Source organism: Coenobita brevimanus, chromosome 47, assembly GCF_032717465.1.
Source record: "Coenobita brevimanus isolate Jiangsu-jjx chromosome 47, ASM3271746v2, whole genome shotgun sequence".
Lineage (NCBI taxonomy): Eukaryota > Metazoa > Arthropoda > Malacostraca > Decapoda > Coenobitidae > Coenobita > Coenobita brevimanus.
In genome coordinates this window covers 7,377,990-7,401,043 of record NC_137000.1, presented here as the reverse complement: position 1 = coordinate 7,401,043, position 23,054 = coordinate 7,377,990, and the positions used below count along the sequence as shown (strand labels likewise).

Genomic DNA, 23,054 nt, shown 5'->3' with positions numbered 1-23,054 from the left:
AAGTGTTAGAAGACAGATAATAGTCAAGGGTCATTGGGTAATTTTTTTTTTTTTTTTTTCATCGTTTCTTAGCCGATTCTGATACGATTCTGATCATCGGATAAGTTTTTCCCTCCGATACTGATACTGTGCTGATATTAATCGGCTTTTCGTTGCTTATTTACAGCACTAGCTGTTCACAACAAGGAGAAGACCTACAAAAGGTACTGGAGCCAACCCACTCCTGAATCTCTTCTCTTTTATATACGGTATCTGCCCAGAATTATGCTAAGTCTGTTCTTCACTCAGCTAAAATTAATTTCATTCTTATTTAATGCTTTGAACTCTCCAGTGCAAATTCTTCCCACTCTTTCTGGCACCTTCCCAAAAATCTTTCTAACAACTTTGCCTCATCATCTCATCATCCTTCTCTCCACCTTTCCACTCTGATGGCTCTGTAGCTATTTGTTCTACTGAGAAAGCAGAACTCTTCGCTCAGACTTTCTTCTCCAGTTCCACCTTAGATGATTCTGGTGCTTTTCCTCCATTGCTTTCCCCCTCTGACATCCTCATGGCTGTCATTAAAATTTCTTCATTTAATGTTTTCTGCCATCACTGGCCTCAGTACAGTACTAACATGGCATATGGGCCTGATGGGGTCTCTCCTGTAGTCCTCAATAACTGTGCATTGGTGCTTACACCCTGCCTGGGTAAACTCTTCCACCTTTGTCTGTCAACTTGCGCCTCTCCATCTTGCTGGAAGTTTGCTTTCATTCAGCCCATCCCAAGGAAGGGCGACCATTCCCATTCCTCTAACTATCGCCCAATTGCTTTAACATCCTGTGTTTCAGAAGTTTTGGAGTCTGTTCTTAACAAAAAAATTTTAAAGTATCTTTCCTATCATAATATTCTTTTTGATTGTCAGTCTGGATTCTGCCAGGGACACTCCACTGGCTATCTTCTCACCCAGCTTTCAGACTCCTGGTCATCCTCCTTTCTGGACTTAGTGAAAGCCTTGCCACCGCACTCAGCGTCTCAAAGGCTTTCGACTGAGTCTGGCAAAAATCTTTAATTTCCAAAATTCCCCCTTACAGTTTCTGTCCTTCTGTCTGTGCCTTCATCTCTGGCTTCCTTTCAGGTTGTTCTATAGCTGTTGTTGTAGACAGCCACCGTTCTTCTCCTACAGCTATCAGTAGTGGTATTCTTCAGGGCTCTGTCCTATTGCCAGCTCTCCTCCTTTTATTCATCAGTGACCTAAGTTTCATATCTAACCCTATTCACTTATGCACAGGTGACTTCACCCTACATCTTTCCATTCACTTCCCGCAGTGTCCATCTCAGCAGCTACTTCAACAAACAAGGGATGAGGGTATGGCACACCTAATGCCTGACTTGGCTAATATCTTTGATTGGGGTAAAAATAATCTTGTTTTTAATGCATCAAAAACTCGGTTCTTACATCTACCAACCTAACAGAATCTTCCACAGGAGTACCCTTTAATTTTTAACAATATCCAGCTCAGTCCCACATGATTTTTAAACATACATGGGGTTTCATTCTCTCGGGATTTATCTTGGAAAGAACATATTTCCTCTCTTGTAATCATCCAAGAGATTAAGTGTACTAAGCCAACTTCGTTCCTTCTTTACCCCTGCGCAGTTGTTGACTTTATGCACAGGTTTTATTTGCTCCTGTGTAGAGTACAACTCTTATGTGTGGGGAGGCTTCCCACTTACAGCTCTTCTCAACAAGGTGGAGTCAAAGGCTTTTCGTCTCATTAACTCTCCTCCTCTTCCCTGCTCCCTTCAACCTCTGGCTCGTTGTCACACTGTTGCATCTTTATCTCTTTTCTATCGCCACTTCAGTGGTCACTGCTCCTCTGAGCTGTCTGCTTACATCGCTTCACCACTATGGCGGGCACATAGCACCAGTCTAGCAACAAACTCTCATCTCTTTTCTGTCCAACTCTTTAATGCAAGAGTTAAGTGTTGCTCGCAGTCCTTCCTGTACACAAGTCAGCTCTGGAACTGTCTCCCTCTGTCTATATTTCCTATTGCCTATGATCTCCTGTCTTTCAAACGCAGTGTGTCCAGGCATCTTGAAATGGACTGATCTTGAATTAGGCTCTGTTACCTTGTTCTTGTTTTTTCTTGAAGGGAACAGTTTGTAGGCTGCTGGTCTTTGATTCCTTTCTTCCATGCATTAAAAAAATAAATAAATAAATAAATACATATGAATGTTTTATACTCTTTTATTCTTGAAATATGATCCAGAAGCTTCCCCCCCCCCCCTCTTTTTTGTTAAGCTCACTGATCCCATGGTTATTGTGCATACTTAGCACCAAACATGACATGTGATAATGGAATTACATGATGATGAACAAACAGAACCTATATATTGGATTTACCCCAGTTGCCACCAGGCATCCCAAGTGCAAGCCCAAATTTTGACTTTTACAACAATTTAGACCCACAAAATGCATACTAACTGTTATGGTAAGTACCAGAAACACACATAAGTATAGTTAGGGTAATAGAAAGTGATGAAAAGAGCACAATGAGGAAGAAACATGTACCATAGAGAGGCTTGAGGTAAAGGTTTCTGAGGCTAGGGAGTGGAATGTTAGTGGTTTCCAGCCCCTATGATTAACTCCTTGAGTAGGGCATCATCTTTGAATCCCTCAGTCATCTGAAACCACTGACATTGCATCATCATTGTCAGCAGAAACCAGCTCAGGTTAGCAATAACAATGTTTTTGAACCAAGAAATGTACTGTACTGGCAAGTAAGCAGGTTTTCATTTCACTGATAACAAAAGCTGTTGTAACCAAGGGATCGATATATTATTTGTTTGCACACATCTTATTGAGGTTAGGAATGCCCATATTCTACTTAATATCAATGGAAATAAGTATGTGATAAACTCACTGTAGGTGAAACAGTAAAGAATTTGGACCTTGAGATTTGGAGTTAAAGACTGGATGAAAAAGTATGCACTGAGATGGTGTGGATACATACTAAGAGTGCACATAGGTTACCAATGAAAATCTTTGAGAGAGAGACTGGATAATGTCAGAAAATGCAGACCTTACATGGTATGGAAAAAGAGTTGAACACTCCATATGTACTGTGGAAGAAGAGTGGAACACCTCTTCCATGCTGTGAAAGAAGTGCAAGAAGCACTTGAGTTCTAGGGAAGATGTGATTTGAGCACTCCTTATGTGCTATGGAGGAAGGGAGTAGAACACAATACAGTGTTGCTGAGAGAGAAAGAAAAGGAAGAGGAAAGAGAAAGGTACGGTATGTGAGGGCAAAGTTGCATGGAGGTGGATTTTATTAAGACCCTGCCCCTGTTAGGGGCTTCCCAGGGAAGAGCAAATTATTGGAGACAATGGTGATGATCCAGAAGGCTTAGATCTCGTCAACACTTTTTCTCCCTCCCTCTTGCCAGTGTAAGACACTTTTAATCAACTGTGGAATGTCCCCTGGTAGAATTTAGTGAAGACTGTTTAATGCAAGTACATCAGACATTTATTTTAGAACATAATAGAATCATTTGGAGAGCAAGAATTAAAGAGAAAGCACATTTTTTGGCATAAGGGGCTCAATCTTGCCTTGTTCCTCCACAGCGTGACACAGTTAAGTTCTACAAAGATTCTCCAGATGCAGTTGTGTTCTCTGACATCTTCCAAGATCGCTTCACCTACTGGGACAAACTCCGGGTAAGGCTGACATTTTGTGTACTTTACAGTATTTCAGGTTTAATGGAAAGCTAATTAAAGTATTATATATAGTTGTTCATTGCAGTTGTGGTAGGTGGGGACGCTCACCATCCACTCACTCGATGTAGTGCTGCTCTCAGGTGTCTGCCCTTTCCTTTCTTCCATCCTTCTTTCCTTCCATCCTTTTCTTTCTTTCTCACCTTCATTCTTTCCTCATCCTTCTGCCTACAGGTGACTTTACACTCCCTCTTCCATCTTCTTTTGCTGCATTCTTTCCTCTTCCTTCTGCCTGTAGGTGACTCTACACTGAGTGACAAGCCAAATGGTTTCCTGTACAACAGGAAACCATTTACTACACTGGGTGGTAATCATATAACCAAATTTTGGCGCCTGGTGGTTTAGTGGGTAATTACAGAGCTCCAGTCAGATTGAGCCGGTGAAGGTTTATATCCAAGGGTTGGTTGGGATTTATTGCTCACGTACTGCCACTCAGGGATGAGTGAAGCTGGTCACTCTCATCTTCAATGTCAGGACCAACTTGCCTTGCCCCGGGCTTCTACGCTCCTCATGGGGCAATGTAGGATTGGATGATGAATGAATGAATGAATGTTCATCGCAGTTTGACATCAAAGCGAATTTGAACGTTCTGTTTTTCTTCACTTTTTGCTTTAGTTTATTTTTTATTTTTTTTTATTTTATTTTTTTTATTATTATTATTTTTTAAAGTTACAGGCTGAGCCAGCACAGTGTTTTTATTACTGTAGGTAACCTCCAAATGAAACAAGGGATTACTAACTATATATGTATATATATATATATATATATCCATCATCCAATCCTACGTTGCCCCATGAGGAGCGTAGGAGCCCGGGGCTAGGCAGTTGGTCCTGACATTTAAGATGAGAATATATATATATATATATATACCAGTAATACAGTATGGTAATATATTACTCATATTATCCAGTACTGTACTACCAGTATTAATGGGCATTAACTTAATATTGTTTTTTAAATTATAGGTATATGACTGCAAAAGTGCCTTCATCATTCATGAAATAGAATCACAGTATATATAATGTACAGTGTGTGTGTGGGTGTGTATATATGTGGTCTATGCTCCTCGTGGGGCAACACAGGCTTAGATGATGGCTGGATGGTTGCATATATAGATAGATAGATATATATATGTATCCATTCATCATCCAATCCTATGTCGCCCCGTGATGAGTGTAGAAGCCCGGGGCAAGGCAAGTTGGTCCTGACATTTAAGATGAGAATGATCAGCCTCACTCATCCCCGAGTGGCATTACGTGAGCAACAAATTCCAACCACTCTTTGCATACAAACCTACACTTGTTCATTCCAATTGGAGCACCTTAATTACCCACTAAACCACCAGGCACCATAATTTGGTTATATGGTTACCACCCAGCATAGAAAATGGTTTCTTGGTGTACAGGAAACCATTTGGTTTGTCACTTAGTATATAGTCACCCATAGGCAGAAGGAAGAGGAAAGAATGAAGGAAAGATAGACAGAAGAGGGAGTGTAAAGTCACGCATAGGCAGAAGAAAGAGGAAAAAATGAAGGAAAGAAAGACAGAAGAGGAAGGGTGGAAGTGAGGAAAGGGCAGACACCCAGAGCAGCACTACATTTATTGAGTGGATGATGAGTGCCCCCATCCACCATGTTTTATATATATATATATATATATATATATATATATATATATATACACAGTAATCCCTCCACTGTCAGATGTAATAGAGCCAAAGGCATGTCCGGAAGCACCTGCCTGCTGGACTGGTGCTTACGGAACCTAACCCAGCCTAACTTTGAAAGCCATCTATATAACTCCCTACCGAACATGCATAGCACCTATTTAAACCTATTTAAGACCCTATTCACACCAATAATGGGCATAAAGCATGAAATAAATGAAAAGGAACCAAAGAATGAGGAATTAGAAGTGACTGTACCTCAGCTAGGGTACTTACAGCACGTCTGGCCGCCTTCTTAAGGCTTTTGCAGTGGTGAAAATGCTCTTGAAGCACGTACAGTAATCCATTGTTGTGCTGCACTTACAGTAATTCTTTGCACTGTGAGTTATAATTGTTTAACACTGCACATTGTTAATTGCACCACACCAGTTTCAACCGCCAGTTTGCACTCCACATCCTTTGCACTCTAAATTCATATTTCATAACACTGCACAACACTGTAAATTCCTATGTGGTCTACTGGCGAGGCATTGCAGTTTATTCACTGTTCATCCATCCATCCATCATCCAATCCTACATTGCCTCATGATGAGCGTAGGAGCCCGGGGCTAAGCAGTTGGTCCCGGCATTTAAGGTGAGAGTGAATATTTATTCACAAAAAACGAGCACGTGTGGCATCCACTGCGATAAGCATCCACTCGCGATCGAAGTTAAGCAGTAACTGTTGGAGTGTTGGTGATGGGGAAACAGAGTTGCCAGATTGCAACAGCCACATTACCAAGCTCCTCAATTTTCATTACCAAATTTAACTTTTCATTACCAAATTCATAATGCTAGCATTTATTCTTCACTAATTATATATACAGATGGCAATACAGTACATGTAATCACTCTCCTTATGATTAACAGCATGTTGACAATTTTCACGCTATGTAGGCTAGCAGATTAATCAGAGAGAGCAGACGATCCACCATCTCCATCCTGTGTATCCTCATACATGTGAATAATCCACTTGATAATGCATTATTCTGATTTATTACCAAACGAATTTTCCATTACCAAATTGGCCCACATTTAGTAATGAAAAATACCAAATGACAACCCTGACAGGGGAGGGGGGAGGAAGGAAAGGGTGAAGGGGCCATGGTGTAAACTGCTGTTTGGCGCTGTGCGGCAATTTCAAATTACGGGAGGGGAATAAATCGTTATTTGGGGGGAATTTTTTTTCTTTTTTTGGCCATTTTTGGGATCTGAAGGTCCAGGTCTGCAATGTCTGGTAAGTGGGGTGCCCGGAAAGTGGGCATCCGGATAGTATAGGGATTACTTATATATGGACAGTATATATATATATATATATATATATATATCCATCCATCCATCATCCAATCCTACATTGCCCCATGAGGAGCGTAGGAGCCCAGGGCTAGGCAGTTGGTCCTGACATTTAAGTTGAGAGTGACCAGCCTCACTCATCCCTGAGTGGCATTACGTGAGCAATAAACCCCAACCACCCTTTGGATATAAACCTTCACCGGCTCAATCCGATTGGAGCACAATAATTACCCACTAAACCACCAGGTGCATATATATATATATATATATATATATATATATATATATATATATATATGTATGTATGTACACACAGACACACACACACACACACACACACACACACACACACACACACACACACACACACACACACACACACACACACACACATACATACATATGGTGGTCCCTTGGTTATCATGAATAGTTGGTACCAGGCCTAGTGCATGATAACAAAATTGCACAATAACAGAAGCACAGAACCTGTGGGATTTATCCTAATTGGTACCAGACACATGACATGTAAAGCCAAATTATTTGGCAGGTGGGGGGCATTCACCATTTACTCACTTGATGAAGTGCTGCTCTCAGGTGCCTGCCCTTTCCTCTCTTCTTTCCTTCATTCCTTGCTTCCTCTTCTGTCTTTCTTTCCTTCATTCTTTCCTCTTCCTTCTGTCTGTGGGTGACTGTACACTGAGTGACAAGCCAAATTGTTTCCTGTACATCAGGAAACCATTTACTACGCTGGGTGGTAACCATATGACGAAATTATGGCGTCTTGTGGTTTAGTGGGCAATTAAGGTGCTCCAATTGGATTGAGCCTGTGCAGGTGTATATCCAAGGGGTGGTTGGGGTTTATTGCTCACATAATGCCACTCGGGGATGAGTGAGGTTGGTCATTCATCTTAGATATCAGGACCAACTTGTCTAGCCCAGGGCTCCTACGCTTCTTGTGGGGCAACACTGGATTAGATGATAAATGAATGAACAGCAGTTTGTACCCACTAAATACATACCTGCTGTTACGTTAAGTATCAGTAACACACAGGCATGGTTAGGATACTAGAAAGTGATGAAACAGACCCAAGAAGGAAGAAACACATACCATAGAGAGACCTGAGATGGGCTTGATGTAAGGGGCACTGAGGCTAGAAGTGGAGGGATAGTGATCTCCACCATCTGGGATTAACTCCTTGAGCAGGGCCTTGTCTTCGAATCCCTCAGAACCATCAGAAAATGCAGATACTGCATCATTGTTGGCAGAATCAGCACAGATGCATGATAACAATGTTTTTTAGCAGAAAAATGCACAATAACAGAAGTAGTGCAGATTTTCATCTTCCATTGATTACAAAAACCATTGTAACCAAGTATGCGATGACCAAGTTATGTCTGTAGGTAGATAGATAGATAGATAGATTAGTGGGCACAACCCGAGACTGATCTGTATGTCAACCTAGTGAACTGCAAGCTGAAGTTTCTATCATCCTGCAGCTCACCATTCAACTTATGGGGGGATAGGGAGGGAGTTAAGAAATGTTTGTATAATACGGACCAGCTTAGTCATATAACTTCCACCATATGAATGAATCCCTCTCCGGCACCTTTATAATACAAAAGACTGTAAATGGATGTTTACAATACTTTTTTTGATGTTTTTAAGTGATGATGAAGCTTAGATTGTTTATCACAAGATACTGTAGTTAGTTTGAGCCAGCAGCCAATCAGTAAACATAAGCAATATTGTTCTAGTTAATGCTTGAATGGGTGATTGCTGTTGCCCTTTACATCCCATCTTAAGATGGAATACTGTAAAGGGTTAGGATAATGATTACGTTAACCTTCACCGTTAATGTGTTCCACAGACTGCATTACGAGTTTGTGTACCCAAGGACCACTTCAGCCCGCTGGTAGATTACCTAGCTAAGTTACTGGAACTCAAGAATTATGTTCCTGAACCAGTGCCCACCACACCTGTCAAGAGACCTCCTGTCACTACACCAAAGCCTCCACCCACCCCAGACCTGATTCCTCTGGATTCTGTAGGACCACCCACGACTCCTCAGACTGCTCCTGACCAAACACACCTTGACACTGATACTGGAACACCGAGAGTCTCTACACCAGGTGTAAATTTGCAGCCTGAGGGTTCTCCACCCAGACAACTTCCTGTAAATGAGAACCAAGTGATGCCACAGGCAGTAGATGTAGCAGAAGATGAAAGAAGTTTGCATTATAAATCTGAACAACCTCAGCAGGAGTCAAGCAGTCAACCTGAGCAGGATTACCATATCCCGCAGCATCCACGAGGCAGTCCACCACCTTACAGACCCCCTCCAATAGAACGTCTGCATCAAGAACATAAACAGGACTCAGGAGGACAACAGCAAATGCAACAGCTAGACATGCACCAAGAACAACTTTCACACTGTTTCCAGGAGCAGCAATATGAATCTCATCAGTATCAGCATTATCAGCAACAACAACAACAATACCAGCAGCAGCAACAACAACAACAACAACAACAACAATACCAGCAGCAGCAGCAACAACAACAACAATACCAGCAGCAGCAGCAACAACAACAGCAATACCAGCAACAACAGCAATACCAGCAGCAGCAGCAACAACAGCAATACCAGCAGCAGCAGCAACAACAGCAATACCAGCAGCAGCAGCAACAACAGCAATACCAGCAGCAGCAGCAGCAACAACAGCAATACCAGCAGCAGCAGCAACCGCCGCAGCAGTACCAGCAACAGTGTTACCATCAGCAAAAACAGCATGAGGATTATCAGTACAAGCATCTAGGTGAAGATGAGGAAGGTATGAAGGAGTATCCAAGAGAACCTCCTCCCAGTTACCATCAACAGCACTTCAAGATCCCAACCAGCTACACTCATGAATCAAGTAAGCCTCCCAACTACCCAGGAGAGGAGAAGACGGTCCAGGACACTTCACAAGGTGGTGATGCTGGACATGCACCCCTCCACTTCCCTGAACATATGCCTTCAGAAGCATGGCCATCGCACAGAGGTCCAGAACCTCCAACAAGCCAGGGTGAGGTGAGAGAAGGGGAAGTTTTACAGACAATGGATGTTGACTCACAGGCATAAAAGTCTTTGCCACCTTTTTAAGTAGTATACAGTAGAGTGGAACAACGTGGCATTTGGCAGCTAGAATTCTTGGCATTAGTTGTGGAATGCAGCTAATATCAGTCTGGGTATAGAAATGGAAAGCATGAAGCTTCACTAAAGTAGAAATGAAAAAAAAAAAAAAAAAGATGGATAGTTGATTTTTTATGGTATTTAATGCTGATACAACATATTTGTATCCTGTACTACCAGCCACAGTTCAGTCATCCCTTCATGGAGAACTGGTGATCAATATTATGATAATTTAAGATATTGTGTATAAATATTTGCATATTATGCATAATGTTGGTTGTATGCAGTACAGTTTTAAATAATTTTTAAAAAATTTGCAACTGTAATAAAGGTGTAGTCTATAATAATGAGTGGTTATTACAATGAACATTTGCATGTTTAGTAGTAGCGTCCTTAATCTGATTTAAAGTTACCTGTTTATATGATTTTCTTTTTCTTTTCTTTTTCCCCCTAGGGTGTTTATAGATTTTTTTTTTTTTTTTTTTTAAGGAGCACACTGGAGCCAACATGATTTTTTACTTGTACTGTACATTAGTTTGCGTGTGTATTAAGTGCATCTATCAAGAAAATTACCTCCCCCCCCTCACCACCACCACCACCAAAAAAAAAAAAAAAAAAAAAAGTGAGTGAATTGTTAGTGGTTAGACCCTGTGAGAGGTCAGATTTTAGGGGTTTGAATGATGTCTGAATGGTTGTATGGTGGTTAGACATGTTAGAGGTAGGATTCTAGGAGTTTGAATGATTGTATGGCCCATTTCACTGGGCATAAAATTGATAGTTCTCTACATTTGATCCTTTTCCATTCTTAGTTTCTAGAAAGACAGGTTTTGGGATGAGGTGGATGAAGCAGTGGGAGAAATGCCCAGGAGCTGTTAAGTGATCGTAATGGATGATATGGATGGAAGAGTAGGCACTGCTCCTGAGGGTGACATAATGAGTTGTAATGGCATACCAGGAGAAAATGATAATTTGAAGCAACTGAAGGATACGCGTCAGGAAAGGAGGTTGTGCATTTGTAACTCGTATTTCAAAAGTGAAGCTGCACACAAATATACATGGTATAGAAGGAACAGGGATCGTATTGAAAGGAGCCTGATTGATTATGTGCTTGTAGAGAGGTCGATGCTGGGACTGGTTGCTGATGCAAGGGTCGGACTGAAAGCCGAGAAGCTGAGGATCAAAGAAATGGCAGATGAATACAGGACCAAAGTAGGGGAGGCATTGGAATCAGTGAATTGGAATGAAATGGTTCTGGACAGCCTGTGGGATGCATATAGAGATTGCTTTGTTAGGAATGCTAAAGCAGTGTGTGGTGTGGCAAGAGTAACAACAAAGAAGAAAGGTACGACATGGTGAGATGGAGAGGTTAAGAGAGCAGTGGAGGAAAAGAGGAAGAAGTGGCTAGAGTGGTTACAGAACAGAGGTTCATTTAAAATGAGAACTGAATATATTGAGAGCAAGAAGCACTTAAAGAGACTAGTGAAGAGAAAAAGGAGGAGGTAAATGATGATTTGGGAAGAAAAATGAATGCAAATTACTCTGAGAATAGGAAGTTCTTCTGGAAAGAGGTGGAGAAATGTAGATGTGACAGCGGAAAGAAATGTGAAAATGTGTGGTAGGTGGGGACGCTCACCATCCACTCACTCAGTGTAGCGGTGCTCTCGTGTGTCTGCCCTGTCCTCTCCTCGATCCTTCTTTCCTTCCATCTTCTATCTTTCTTTTCTTCATTCTTTCCTTGTCCTTCTGCCTATGGGTGACTTTACACTCCCTTTTCTGTCTTTCATTCCTTCATTCTTTCCTCTTCCTTCTGCCTATGGGTGACTTTACACTGAGTGACAAGCCAAATGGTTTCCTGTACACCAGGAAACCATTTACTATGCTGAGTGGTAACCATATAACTAAATTTGGCACCTGGTGGCTTAGTGGATAATTACTGTGCTCCAACTGGATTGAGCCGGTGAAGGTTTATATCCAAGGGGTGGTTGGGATTTATTGCTCTTGTAATGCCACTCAGGGATGAGTGAGGTTGGTCACTTTCATCTTACATGTCAGGACCAACTGCCTAGCCCTGAGCTCGTACACTCCTCATGGGGCAACGTAGCATTGGATGATGGATGAAGAATGTAAGTGTAAGGTTATTAACCCACGGGGATGACGTAAAGACCAGATGAGAAGAATATTTTGAAAGCCTGATGAATGGGAACAGAGAGAGCAAAGCAACTGTAAACATGACTGGTTTTGGGGGTGTGCAGAGAAGGAATGGAGTGCCAGGAAACGTGACACTCGCACAGGTGAAGAACACTGTGAAGCGGCTGAAAAATGGGAAAGCAGCTGGGGTTGATGAGGTGTATGCAGAGATGATTAACTGTAGTGGAGAGAGTGGAATGAAGGACTTGTTGGAGATAAGTAAGAAGGCATGGATGAGTGAAACTGTGCCAGCAGAATGGAAAAAGGCTGTGATTGAACCCTCGTACAAAAATAAAGGTGAGCGAAGTTAGTGCAAGAATTATCATGGCAAAAGGTTATTATGTGTTGTAAGAAAGGTATATGGAAGAATTATTATAGAGAAAGTAAAAGAGATTTCAGTAGTCCTTGTGAATGATGAACAGGGTGGCTTTAGGAGTGGCAGAGGATGTGTGTAGGTGTATCAAATATATGCAGTGAGACAGATTGTGGAGAAGGCTTGTGAGAAGGACTATAAGGTGTTTATGGCTTTCATGGATCTGGAGAAAGCATACAACAAAGTAGACAGAGAAGGATTGTGAAAGGTTTTGTACATGTATGGTGTAGATGGTAAGCTGCTAGGTGCTGTCAAGACTTTTTATGATGGTAATGAGGCATATGTCGAGGTAAATGGGCATCAGAGTGAATGGTTCGTGATCAATGTGGGCATGCGACAAGGTTGTATGATGTCTCCATGGTTGTTCAATATATATACAGTATATATGGATGGGGTGATGAGAGAAGTAAAAACAAGAGTAATGGAGAGAGGGATGGCATTGGTGATGAATGGTGATGGATGGAATATCTTAAATTTGTTGCATGCTGATGATGCAGTGCCACTTGCAAATACCAGACAAGAACTTGGTAGGCTAGTGCTGAGTTTTGCCGATGTCTGTGAGCGTTGTGCCTTGAGAGTAAATGTAGAAAAGAGTAAGGTGATGGTTATCGAGAGAGAAGGTTACTCCCAGTGCAATGTTACAGTGAATGGAGAGAGACTGGAATTGGTGAGAGAGTTTAGATACCTGGGTGCAGTCATAAAAAAGAGAGGAAAATGTGCAAAGGAAGTGGAAAGTGGAGTGATACAGGGAAGGAAAGTAGCCAATGCTATGAAGGCCTTAATAAGAGACCGGGGCTTGAGTGTTGCAGCTGTGTGAGGCTTACATGAAGGAGTATTAGTGCCAAGTTTAACATATGGATGTGAGACTATGGTGTGGCATGAAAATGAAAAGTCAAGAGTGAGAGCAGTGGAGATGGGACTGCTGTGGAATGTATGTGGAGTACAGAGAGTGGATAGGATATGAAATACTGTAATGTGATTTGTGAAAGATGCAGAGAGAACAAGTCTGTGGACACCAGAATCGAAGAGAGCATACTTAGATAGTATGGTCTTGTGGAGAGACTGGATGACAGGAGAGTGATGAAAAAGGTATATCTGAGCGAATTTGAAGGAGGGAGGAGGCGAGGTAGGCCAAGGAGAAGGTGTAGGGATGTGGTGAATGAGTGTGTGAGGAAGAGAGGTATGGAAGTCAGTGAGGCTAGGGGACTGACATGAAATCAAGCAGGCTGGATGAAGGTTATGACAAGAAGCACATGATTAGTTATTTGGCACCCCTTTTTAACGTGACAGCATTCAGACTGAGTCTGTTTGATATGTTTATGTGAAGCTACGGAATATGGTGAAAGTTTTTGGCACATCAGACAGAGCCAGGATTCTGGGGGCTTGATGGGTGAATGGAAGCATGGTCCATAGAATTGTGCAAACTTGGGCTGTCTGAATATTGCTACTCCTTCCCCTGTCCTAGGGTGGGAATGGAGGTCCGGATGATGATGATGATGATGTTTTTGTATGACATTTTGGAATATCATATTATAAGCCTTCTATAGCAAGGTATCAGTAAATTGATTTGATTAAAACCTCTGAAACTTGAAACATAAATTTTAACTTTTGTCATGTGGAATCTAATACTGCCATCCACACCACAATACATTGTTGCTATTTTTGGGTGTTGTGTATATCATTTTACAGTAGATTATAACAAGAGGGAACACTTGTGGTGGAACTGTAACATACTTGCTTTGCAAGGGAGAGAATCATTTGACAGGGCAGTGGAATTGCTGGACACTTTTTCTAGGCTCCCATGTCCCTGTTCGCCTGACAGCGAATAGGTACTTAGCATATACATATCGGTTTCGTATGCTGGGTAATGATACTACAGGCGCATAACACGGGCGACATATGACACCATCTAGCTCATAGACACTCCACCTTTGTCCCACATACCCTTTCGCAACTCAGCTAAAGTAATCCTGGGAAGATGTCCTAGTTGCCACCCTCCAAAATGGAGAAGTCCATTCCTGAAATGAATTGTAAAGGACTGCACATTCTTCTTCCGTGAAACAAAATATCGCCTTGTCCCTTGGCAAATCACTTGCATGAAGACAGCCTCAAGCCTAATAACATTGTTTTTTTAATTATCATCATACATCTATATTATCCTGACCTTTCTTCTTACCTTGAGGGGGGTAAGGTAGGTCCAGAAAATAAGGAAAGACAAAGTATGAAAGTGAGAGAACTGTCAACTAAATGCTCAGTGAAATGACTTAGACAGTCATTCGTACTTCTGTCGTTCAAACTTCTGGATTTGTGGCTGCACAATTTTTAAAAGTGGATGAAGAGTTTGGGAGGAATCTGAGTGTGAAATGGAGGGAGAGTAAGAAATTGTTTTGGAAGGAGGTAAAGAAAGTAAGGCAGTGTGAAAGGGGAAATAGTAGGGGAGTGAAAGATAGGAATAATAGATTGTTGGTGAAGAGAGAGAAATTGAGGAGATGGAAGGAGCACTTTGAGGATTTGTTGAATGTAGAGAGTGAGAGCAGTGCGAGTATAAGTGGTTGGGGAATGGCTGGGAGAAGAAGAGATGAGAGGAGGGAGGAAGAGATCAGTAGGGCAGAAGTAGTGGAAGCGATGAAGAAGATTAAGTTGGGAAAGGCCCCAGGAATTGATGGAGTGTGTGGTGAAATGCTTAGGTATGGGGGTGAGATTGTTGTGGAGTGGATATGGAAGTTGTGTTGATTGGCTTGGGAAGAGGGGAGGGTTCCAGAGGACTGGAAATCAGGTATAATTGTTCCTTTATACAAAGGAAAAGGGGAGAGAGAAGTATGTGGTAACCATAGGGGTATTTGCCTTCTTAGTGTGACTGGTAAAATATATGGTAGAATACTCATTGATAGGGTTAGGCATATGACAGAGGAGCTAGTTGGAGAAGAACAAGGGGGATTTAGGAAGGGAAAAGGGTGTGTAGATCAGATATTTGTTCTAAGATGTTTAGTGGAGAAGTATCCAGAGAAGGGAAGGAAAGTGTATGCTGCCTTCATGGACTTGGAGAAAGCTTATGACAGAATAGATAGGCAAGGTATGTGGAAGGTATTAAGAATATATGGAGTGGAGGGGAAACTGTTGAGTGCTGTGAAGAGTATGTACGAGGGAGCTAGGGCTGCGGTGTGAGTGGATGGTGAGCTGAGTGAGTTCTTTGATCTCAATGTGGGACTGAAACAGGGTTGTGTGATGTCTCCATGGCTGTTTAATATATACATGGATGGGGTTGTAAAGGAGGTGCAGGGTAGGGCAGTGGATGTGGGGGTGGCTCTAATGAATGAGGGTGAGATTTGGAAGCTTCCGGTGTTGCTGTTTGCTGATGATACAGTATTGTTGAGTGAAGATGAATGGGAGTTGCAAGGTTTGGTGAATGAATTTGGGACAGTGTGTAGGAGGAGGAATCTGAAAGTTAATGTAAACAAAAGTAAAACTATGGTGTTTGAGAGGAATGAAGTCACAGAGTGTGCAGTGAGGTTGGATGGTGAGGATATGGAGAATGTGAGTGCATTCAAGTACTTGGGTAGTGTGATGAGTAAGGATGGAACTTTGGGGGATGAAGTGCATGAAAGGGTACAGCAGGGAAGGAAGGTTGTTGGTACACTGAAAGCAGTGATGAGAAATAGGGAGGTGAGTATGGAAGTTAAGAAGTCACTGCATGATAGTATTGTGATCCCTTCCCTGACGTATGGAAGCGAGGCATGGACCTTGCAAGAGGGGAACAAGTCAAGAGTGAGAGCAGTGGAAATGAGTTACTTGATAGGAGCATGTGGAGTGACGTGGAGGGACAGGTTGACGAATGAAGAAGTGAAGGAACACTGTGGGGTGGATGTGGATGTGGTTGAGAAGATTAGGAGAAATACACTGAGGTGGTCTGGACATGTGAAGAGAATGGAGAATGAAAGACTGACTAAGAGGGTGTATGTAGGTGAGGTGGAGGGAGGGAGAGGGAGAGGTAGACCGAGGATGAGGTGGAGGGATGGAGTTGAGAGGTATATGAGGGAGGGGGGGTGAGTTGGGGGGAGGGTAGTCAAATGGTGGGTGACAGAGCGACTTGGAGGCGTTTTGTCTGCGGCCACACTTTGCGGGATTAGGGCGTCGGGCTATAGATAGATAGTTTTTATTTATAGATGCACTTTACTTATGCCAGCCAGGCAAATAGCCGTCTTTTTGTGTGTGTGTGTGTGTGTGTGTGTGTGTGTGTGTGTGTCCGACTCCTTTTTTTTGTGTGTGTGTGTGTGTGTGTGTGTGTGTGTGTCCGACTCCGGGCGGGCATAGGCTTCACAGCCTGCTATCAAGGCCCAGTAGTCCTCCTACATACCATACACCTCTACATGTCACCACTTCGGCGCTAACACCCACCGTCCATATTGAATACATGCTAGGGCTGTCTCATACAGGACTGGTGTATTGGTATTAGCGGGGGTATTTTTACGACATGTCGACGGGTCGTCTGGTAGATCAGTAAAGCCCGATTTAATGAAATTGAAATCCTTAAACTGTTCCCTGCCCCATCCGGGATTCGAACCTGGGTCCATTAGGACTGCAGACCACCTCTCTACCGATTGAGCCACCGCCTCCCCCTCTGTTCAGTGATGTTAACAGATGGGTGCCAGTCCCTTGTCTTGTGCTCATTCATATGTATTTCATCCAGCCAGCTCAGCCTGCTGTCATTTCCCAGCCTCATCAACCTTCAGTTCATTCTCACACAAATATCATCATATCGTTTTACCTTGGATTATCACACCTCTCACCTTCAGGCTCACCCACTTCTACACTTCTGTCTGTACTGTAGCTACAGTTTATCTGTACAGTCTAAATACACGCTTCCATCCAGTTATCAACAGACTTCCTTTCTGCACATCTTTTGTGAATGACATTATTCCATATTGTATCAACTCTTTGTACTTCTCACTTATTCCTTAATGGTCCCATATTTACTGCTAACACATTTAACTTTTCACATTTATGCCTTACCAAAGTATGTGGACACTAGCATATGTTCATGCAGTCCTCTTACAGCCTCATTACTCATTTGTCTGTTTCATAGCAACTGTCATTTTACTGCAGTTACTGAACGTACCTGTATCGACTTCTCTTCTAGTACTGCACTGAAGTATTGCAACCCCCTCACCAGGTCAGATCCTTATTTCATTCACCAGTGCATCATAGATTACATGAGTATATGTTTTATACATTACAAACTCTCAGATCTTAAAATCTGATATCCCAAACCTAATTTTTTCGGAATATTTTTTTTAATGAGATGGGATTTATTGATATCACCTGTCCATTGATATTACCTAGCAGTTGGGCAAATATGATTTGGTGCAGATGGGGGAGGTGGAAGGTGTGTCCAAGATTTTCACAGAAAAATCTGTGCAGCATGTGAGGTGGTGTGTACAGTAGGTTGAGGAGAAGACGAAACTAGGTGCAAGGAACAGCTTGGTGGAATGAAAAGGTGAGGCAAGCTGTGGCACAAAGGAAGAAAGAATATAGTAAGTGAATGGGAAGCAGAGGCATGGAGGAAGTTGAGAGATGGAAGAGAGAGTTATATGTAGAGAGAAAGAGAGGAGTGAGAAGATTAGTAAGAGAGTTTAAGAAGAGAGTGGATGAGGAATTTGGAAGGAGTTTGAGTGTAATGTGGATGGAGTGTAAGAAAATGTTCTGGAAGGAGGTAAAGAGACAAGGTGATAAAGTTAGTAGAGAAATAAAAGATAATATTGGTAGATTGATTGTGGAGAAGGGAGAAACAGGGAGCAGATGGAGAGAACACTTTAAGGAACTGTTAAACATAGAGAATGAAAGGACTGTAGTGCGAGTACAAATGGCTGGGAGAAAGAGGGTGGTGACAAGGGAGGAAGAGATGAGTAGGATGGAAGTAGCGGAAGCAGTGAAGAAAGTCACACTGGAGAAAGCCCTGGGAATTGATGGAGGGTGTGGTGAAATGCTGGAACATGGGGGAGAGATAGTAGCAGAATGGATATGGCTGATGTGCAGATTGGCCTGGGAGGAAGGTAGAGTCCCAGAGGATTGGAAGTCGGGTATAATTATTCCCCTGTACAAAAAAAAAAGGGGAGGGGGGGAAGAAGTGTGTGGTAATCATGGGGGCATTTGTCTTCTTAGTGTAATAGGCAAAGTTTATGGTAGGATACTTATTGACAGAGTTAGGGAAATAACAAAGGAATTGGTTGGAGAAGAACAGGGAGGGTTTAGGAAGAGAAGAGAGTCTGTTGATTAGATATTCATCCTTAGATCCCTTGTGGAAAAGTTTCTAGGGAAGGCAGAGAAATTGTATGCAGCCTTCATGGATGTGGAGAAAGCATATGATAGAGTGGATAGACAAGGAATCTGGAAAATATTAAGAATATATAAAGTAAATGGGAATTTGCTGAATGCCATGAAGAGTATGTATGGGGGTCCAAAGGCTGCAGTGCATGTGGACGGTGAACTGAGTGAATTTTTCTATCTGTATGTTGGATTGAAACAGGGTTGTGTCATGTCTCCATGGTTGTCCAGCTTTTATGTGGATGGGGTTATAAATGAGATACAAGGTAGAGCAGTGGATGTTGGAGTGGCCCATATGAGAGAGGGCAGCATTCAGAAACTTCCTGTATTGTTGTTTGTAGATGATACCATTCATTATTGTTAAGTGAAAACAAAGGGGAAATGCAAGGCTTGGTGAATGAGTCTTTGAGAGTGTGTAAGAAACAGAATCGAAAGGTGAATGTAGGGAAGAGTAAAGTTATGGTCTCAAAGAGAAATGAAGTCACTGAATGTACAGTGAGGATGGATGATGAGGAAATGGAAAATGTGAGTGCTTATAAGTACTTGGGTAGTGTGATGAGTAAGGATGGAACTTTGGAGAATGAAGTGCTTGAAAGGGTACAACAAGGAAGAAAGGTTGCTGGTTCTTTGAAAGCAGTAATAAGAAATAGGGAAGTGAGCATGGAAGTAAAAAAGTTACTGCATGATAGTACCATGATACCAACTCTGACATTTGGAACTGAAGCTTGGACCTTGTTGGAAGAACACAGGTCAAGTGCAAGAGCAATGGAAATGAGTTATTTTGGAGAAGCATGTGGAGTTACATAGAGAGACAGACTGACAAATAAGGAAGTGAAGGAATGTTGTGGTGTGGCTGTGAATATGATAGAAAGTGTTAGGAGAAATGCACTGAGGTGGTTTGGCATTGTAGAGAAGTTGGAGAGTGAGAGACAAACAACGAGAGTGTATGTGAGTGAGGTGGAGAGGGAGAGAGGGAGGGGGAGGCCAAGGATGGCATGGAGGGCTGAAGTGGAGAGGTATGTAAGAGAGGAGGATGTGAGCTGGGGGAGGGCAGTGAAATGGTAGGGGACAAGATGACATGGAAACGATTTGTTTGTGGTCACCCCATACAGGATTAAGGCGTTTGGCAATAGATAGATAGATAGACCTGTCCAACACAATCAGTGCATATTAGAATTTCTTTTTAACAAGTTCAAGAACAGATAATTACTAATACAAAGTAATTTATTGAATTTACTTTTAATGCCATTACAGGGTATTTATTGCTTAATTTTTACATTAGTTATCATCATCATTCCAAGCAAAATTTTTTATCTTCCAAAAAGCCTTTGTCCTAAACATTTTAGATTTGAGAGTTTATATTGTACTGCATAAATATGGAATCTTAAAGGTCAGGCAAATATTGTTTGGATGTTAACCATTTAATCTTTCATCTCTTTCTTAGTACAGAATTTTTTGTACAGTACACTGATTCAGTATACTGGCTGGATGTAAAATGGTACGGATGACTTAATTAACGTATCATCATATGATGATGATGATGATGATGATTTTTTGCCCCATCAAGAGCATAGGGGCCCAGGGCTAGGATACTCGGTCCAGATATTTAATTGAGAGTGACCAGTTTTTCATCCTGAGTGACAGTACATGAGTAGTAAACCTCAACATCTCTGGAATTTAAAACCTTGAATACTGTTTGTAAACCTCAGCATCCCTGGAATATAAAACCTTGAATACTATATGTTCATTAATGATTATATGGTTACCACCCGTAGTAAATAGTTTTATGGAGTGCAGGAAGCCATTTAGCTTGTCATTTAGTGTAGAGTTACATTATAGCAGCACTGCATTATGTGAGTAGGTAGTTGGCACTCCCATTATATGTATTACTGGTGTATATCACAGAATGTCAGTACACTTCTTCATTTGATATTTTTTAAATTATGGAGACAAAGAAGCACTCATAACTTGCATTCTCTCATAAACTTAACAGTTAGACTGAGTTTTTTATACCAGTACATTATAAGAAGTTAACTTTACTTCTCAGTTTACGGTGGTGTATACAGTACGTACTTGGACTTTTTGTTATACAGTTATGAAACTGGCCAGGCTCCAAGTTTATGTTGCTCTTCCACATTCTTTGAAGTACTGTATTAATGTAATTATAATAATACTCCCTACAAAAACAGTCATAATCCAATTCTTTGATGTACTGTGTTAATTACAATATTTCTCCCTGCAAAAACTGTCATAATCAACCACATTCTTTGAAGTACTATATTAATTACAGTAATACTTCCCACAAAAGGAAGGAACAATGAAGACTGAGCCCCAAGCCATAATATGGCCGAATGGCACTGTAGGAGTAGAGGGAAAATAAAGTCCAGAAGAAACACAGAAATGTCAAGAAGTGAGGTAGGACAGAAGAGCAGAAAAGGACAGTAGGGAGAGAAAGACTGGAGACAAAGAGGACCCTTTTAGTAGCCTCATATGACAAGCAAGGATACTTGGAAAGTATTCTTTCCTCTCCTCCCCAGGGGAGCCTCCCTGCAAAAACAGTCATAATAATCATGCATTCTTATTAACAGCCTCAATACACTGCACATTAGATGATTTCTCAAAGAAGTGTTCCCGGGTAATCAGATTTAACTTGAGAAAGATCGTCACGTAGGATTTCAAGGAAAAATATGAGCAACAGTCACCTTCAGTTTCATTAACTGTCGATGATATTATCCCGGAAAGGACATTTGGAACAGTTTAGGATTTTATCCTGGCTACTGCAGATAGTTTTATTCAGTTGAGGAAAGAATCCAGCACTTTACAGGTTAAAGAGTTTCTCGGTTGATCTCTAATAAAGGATGACAGTTACATTTCACGACTATATTCTGTCATCCTCCAGACAGTTTAATCACCTGAAGGAAAACACCCTTTCCTTAATAGGTTAAGATATCTCATTTAACCCCTAAAGGATGGCTAGGACATTTAGGGATTAGATTTTTACTGTCAGACATTTTTTTCAGCTGATGAACACAACTTGCCATTAAAAGGTTGAGGGAAGACCTAATAAATTTTAAGTGCAGATAGTTTAAGAAGGCAAGAATGTAGATACTGCACTGAGTACTGCATGTCACAGTTGGTAAAATAAGATGTTATTAAACAGTAAAGATTAAGCAGTGTTCCAGACAGAACAAGAAGTTAGTGTACATCATAGTTCCAATCCCTAATTATTGAACCAGAGCACTTGAGAGCCACTTGTGGGTAGAGGATTGACTGGGTGTTGTTAGGCGGAGAATTGAGCATCCACAGTATTTTGTCTAGGTACTGGTTGGGCTGAGTAGCTGAAGTACTTAAGCCAGATTCACAAACACATAAATGATTAGCTGCCTTTGTAGCTTGGATTTATTTTTGCAGGACAAGGAGAGTGTCTTTCCAAGCCTCATGTTCTCTCTGTAGAAATCATTGTTATGATGAGAAAATAACATGAACTATATTTTTATTTTTGCAGAAAGGACAAGGAGAGAAGAGTGCAAAAACATTCCATGTCTTGGTCATCTTGCAAATAGATATTTGTTATATGAAGAAAATGATCATAATTCTGTGTGAATCCAGCCCTTTGTAAGGTTTTCCCTTATTGTGGAGAAAGATATTTGGCACCAAAGTCACTCACTGGCAGCCTTTAAGTAGGTAAGTCATATATCTGTGAAGTGATGCATATTGTAAATGCAGCACTTGCTGTTTCGGTATATTTACCATGTATCTTCCTTAGTATTCATTCACCAGGAAGGGCAAATTCCTGGAGCCATGTTTTTACACTGTATTATGGCCCCAAGGCTCCAGTACAAGGCAGTGAGGATAATGGATGGGGAGTTGATGGATGCTGCTGCTGGAGGAACACTGAGTGGGTACAGGTGGTTACAGGCATGGGTTTTGCAGCAAGTGACACAAGCCTCAACCTTAGGGTTACCTCGTTGAAATCTGCACCCAGGGCGACACTTGTCAGTGCATTCGCGTCGCATGACCACAAGTATACCATTCTCTTCCATCCTTTCAGTCTGAAAAATAAATATGTTCAATAACTGTTTAATTAATAAACACAACATTAATAACCCCTAATGCCAACATCTAACATGTCAGCAGGAGAATTTAGGGGGTATATTATTTTATTTTTGTTTTTTCAACAAGAAAGGGTACAGTATTTCATCTAAGAATGGCTGTAGGATTTTACATGGATGGCATTATGAGAGAA

The 23,054-nt window shown here is 41.5% G+C and overlaps 1 protein-coding gene across 2 annotated transcripts in view; it reads left to right on the top strand.

The window, feature by feature from the left end:
* LOC145398926 (uncharacterized) overlaps positions 1 to 22,759 on the top strand; it is a 52,590-nt gene extending 29,831 nt beyond the window's left edge. For both annotated transcript variants that reach the window (XM_080271663.1, XM_080271662.1), the window contains 3 exons: positions 3,609 to 3,701; positions 8,626 to 9,825; positions 22,314 to 22,759. In XM_080271663.1, the coding sequence (XP_080127789.1) occupies positions 3,609 to 3,701; positions 8,626 to 9,825; positions 22,314 to 22,427 (1,407 nt within the window). In that variant the 3' untranslated portion in view covers positions 22,428 to 22,759. The remainder of the gene's footprint in view (positions 1 to 3,608; positions 3,702 to 8,625; positions 9,826 to 22,313) is intronic.
* Positions 22,760 to 23,054: the final 295 nt, after the last annotated feature.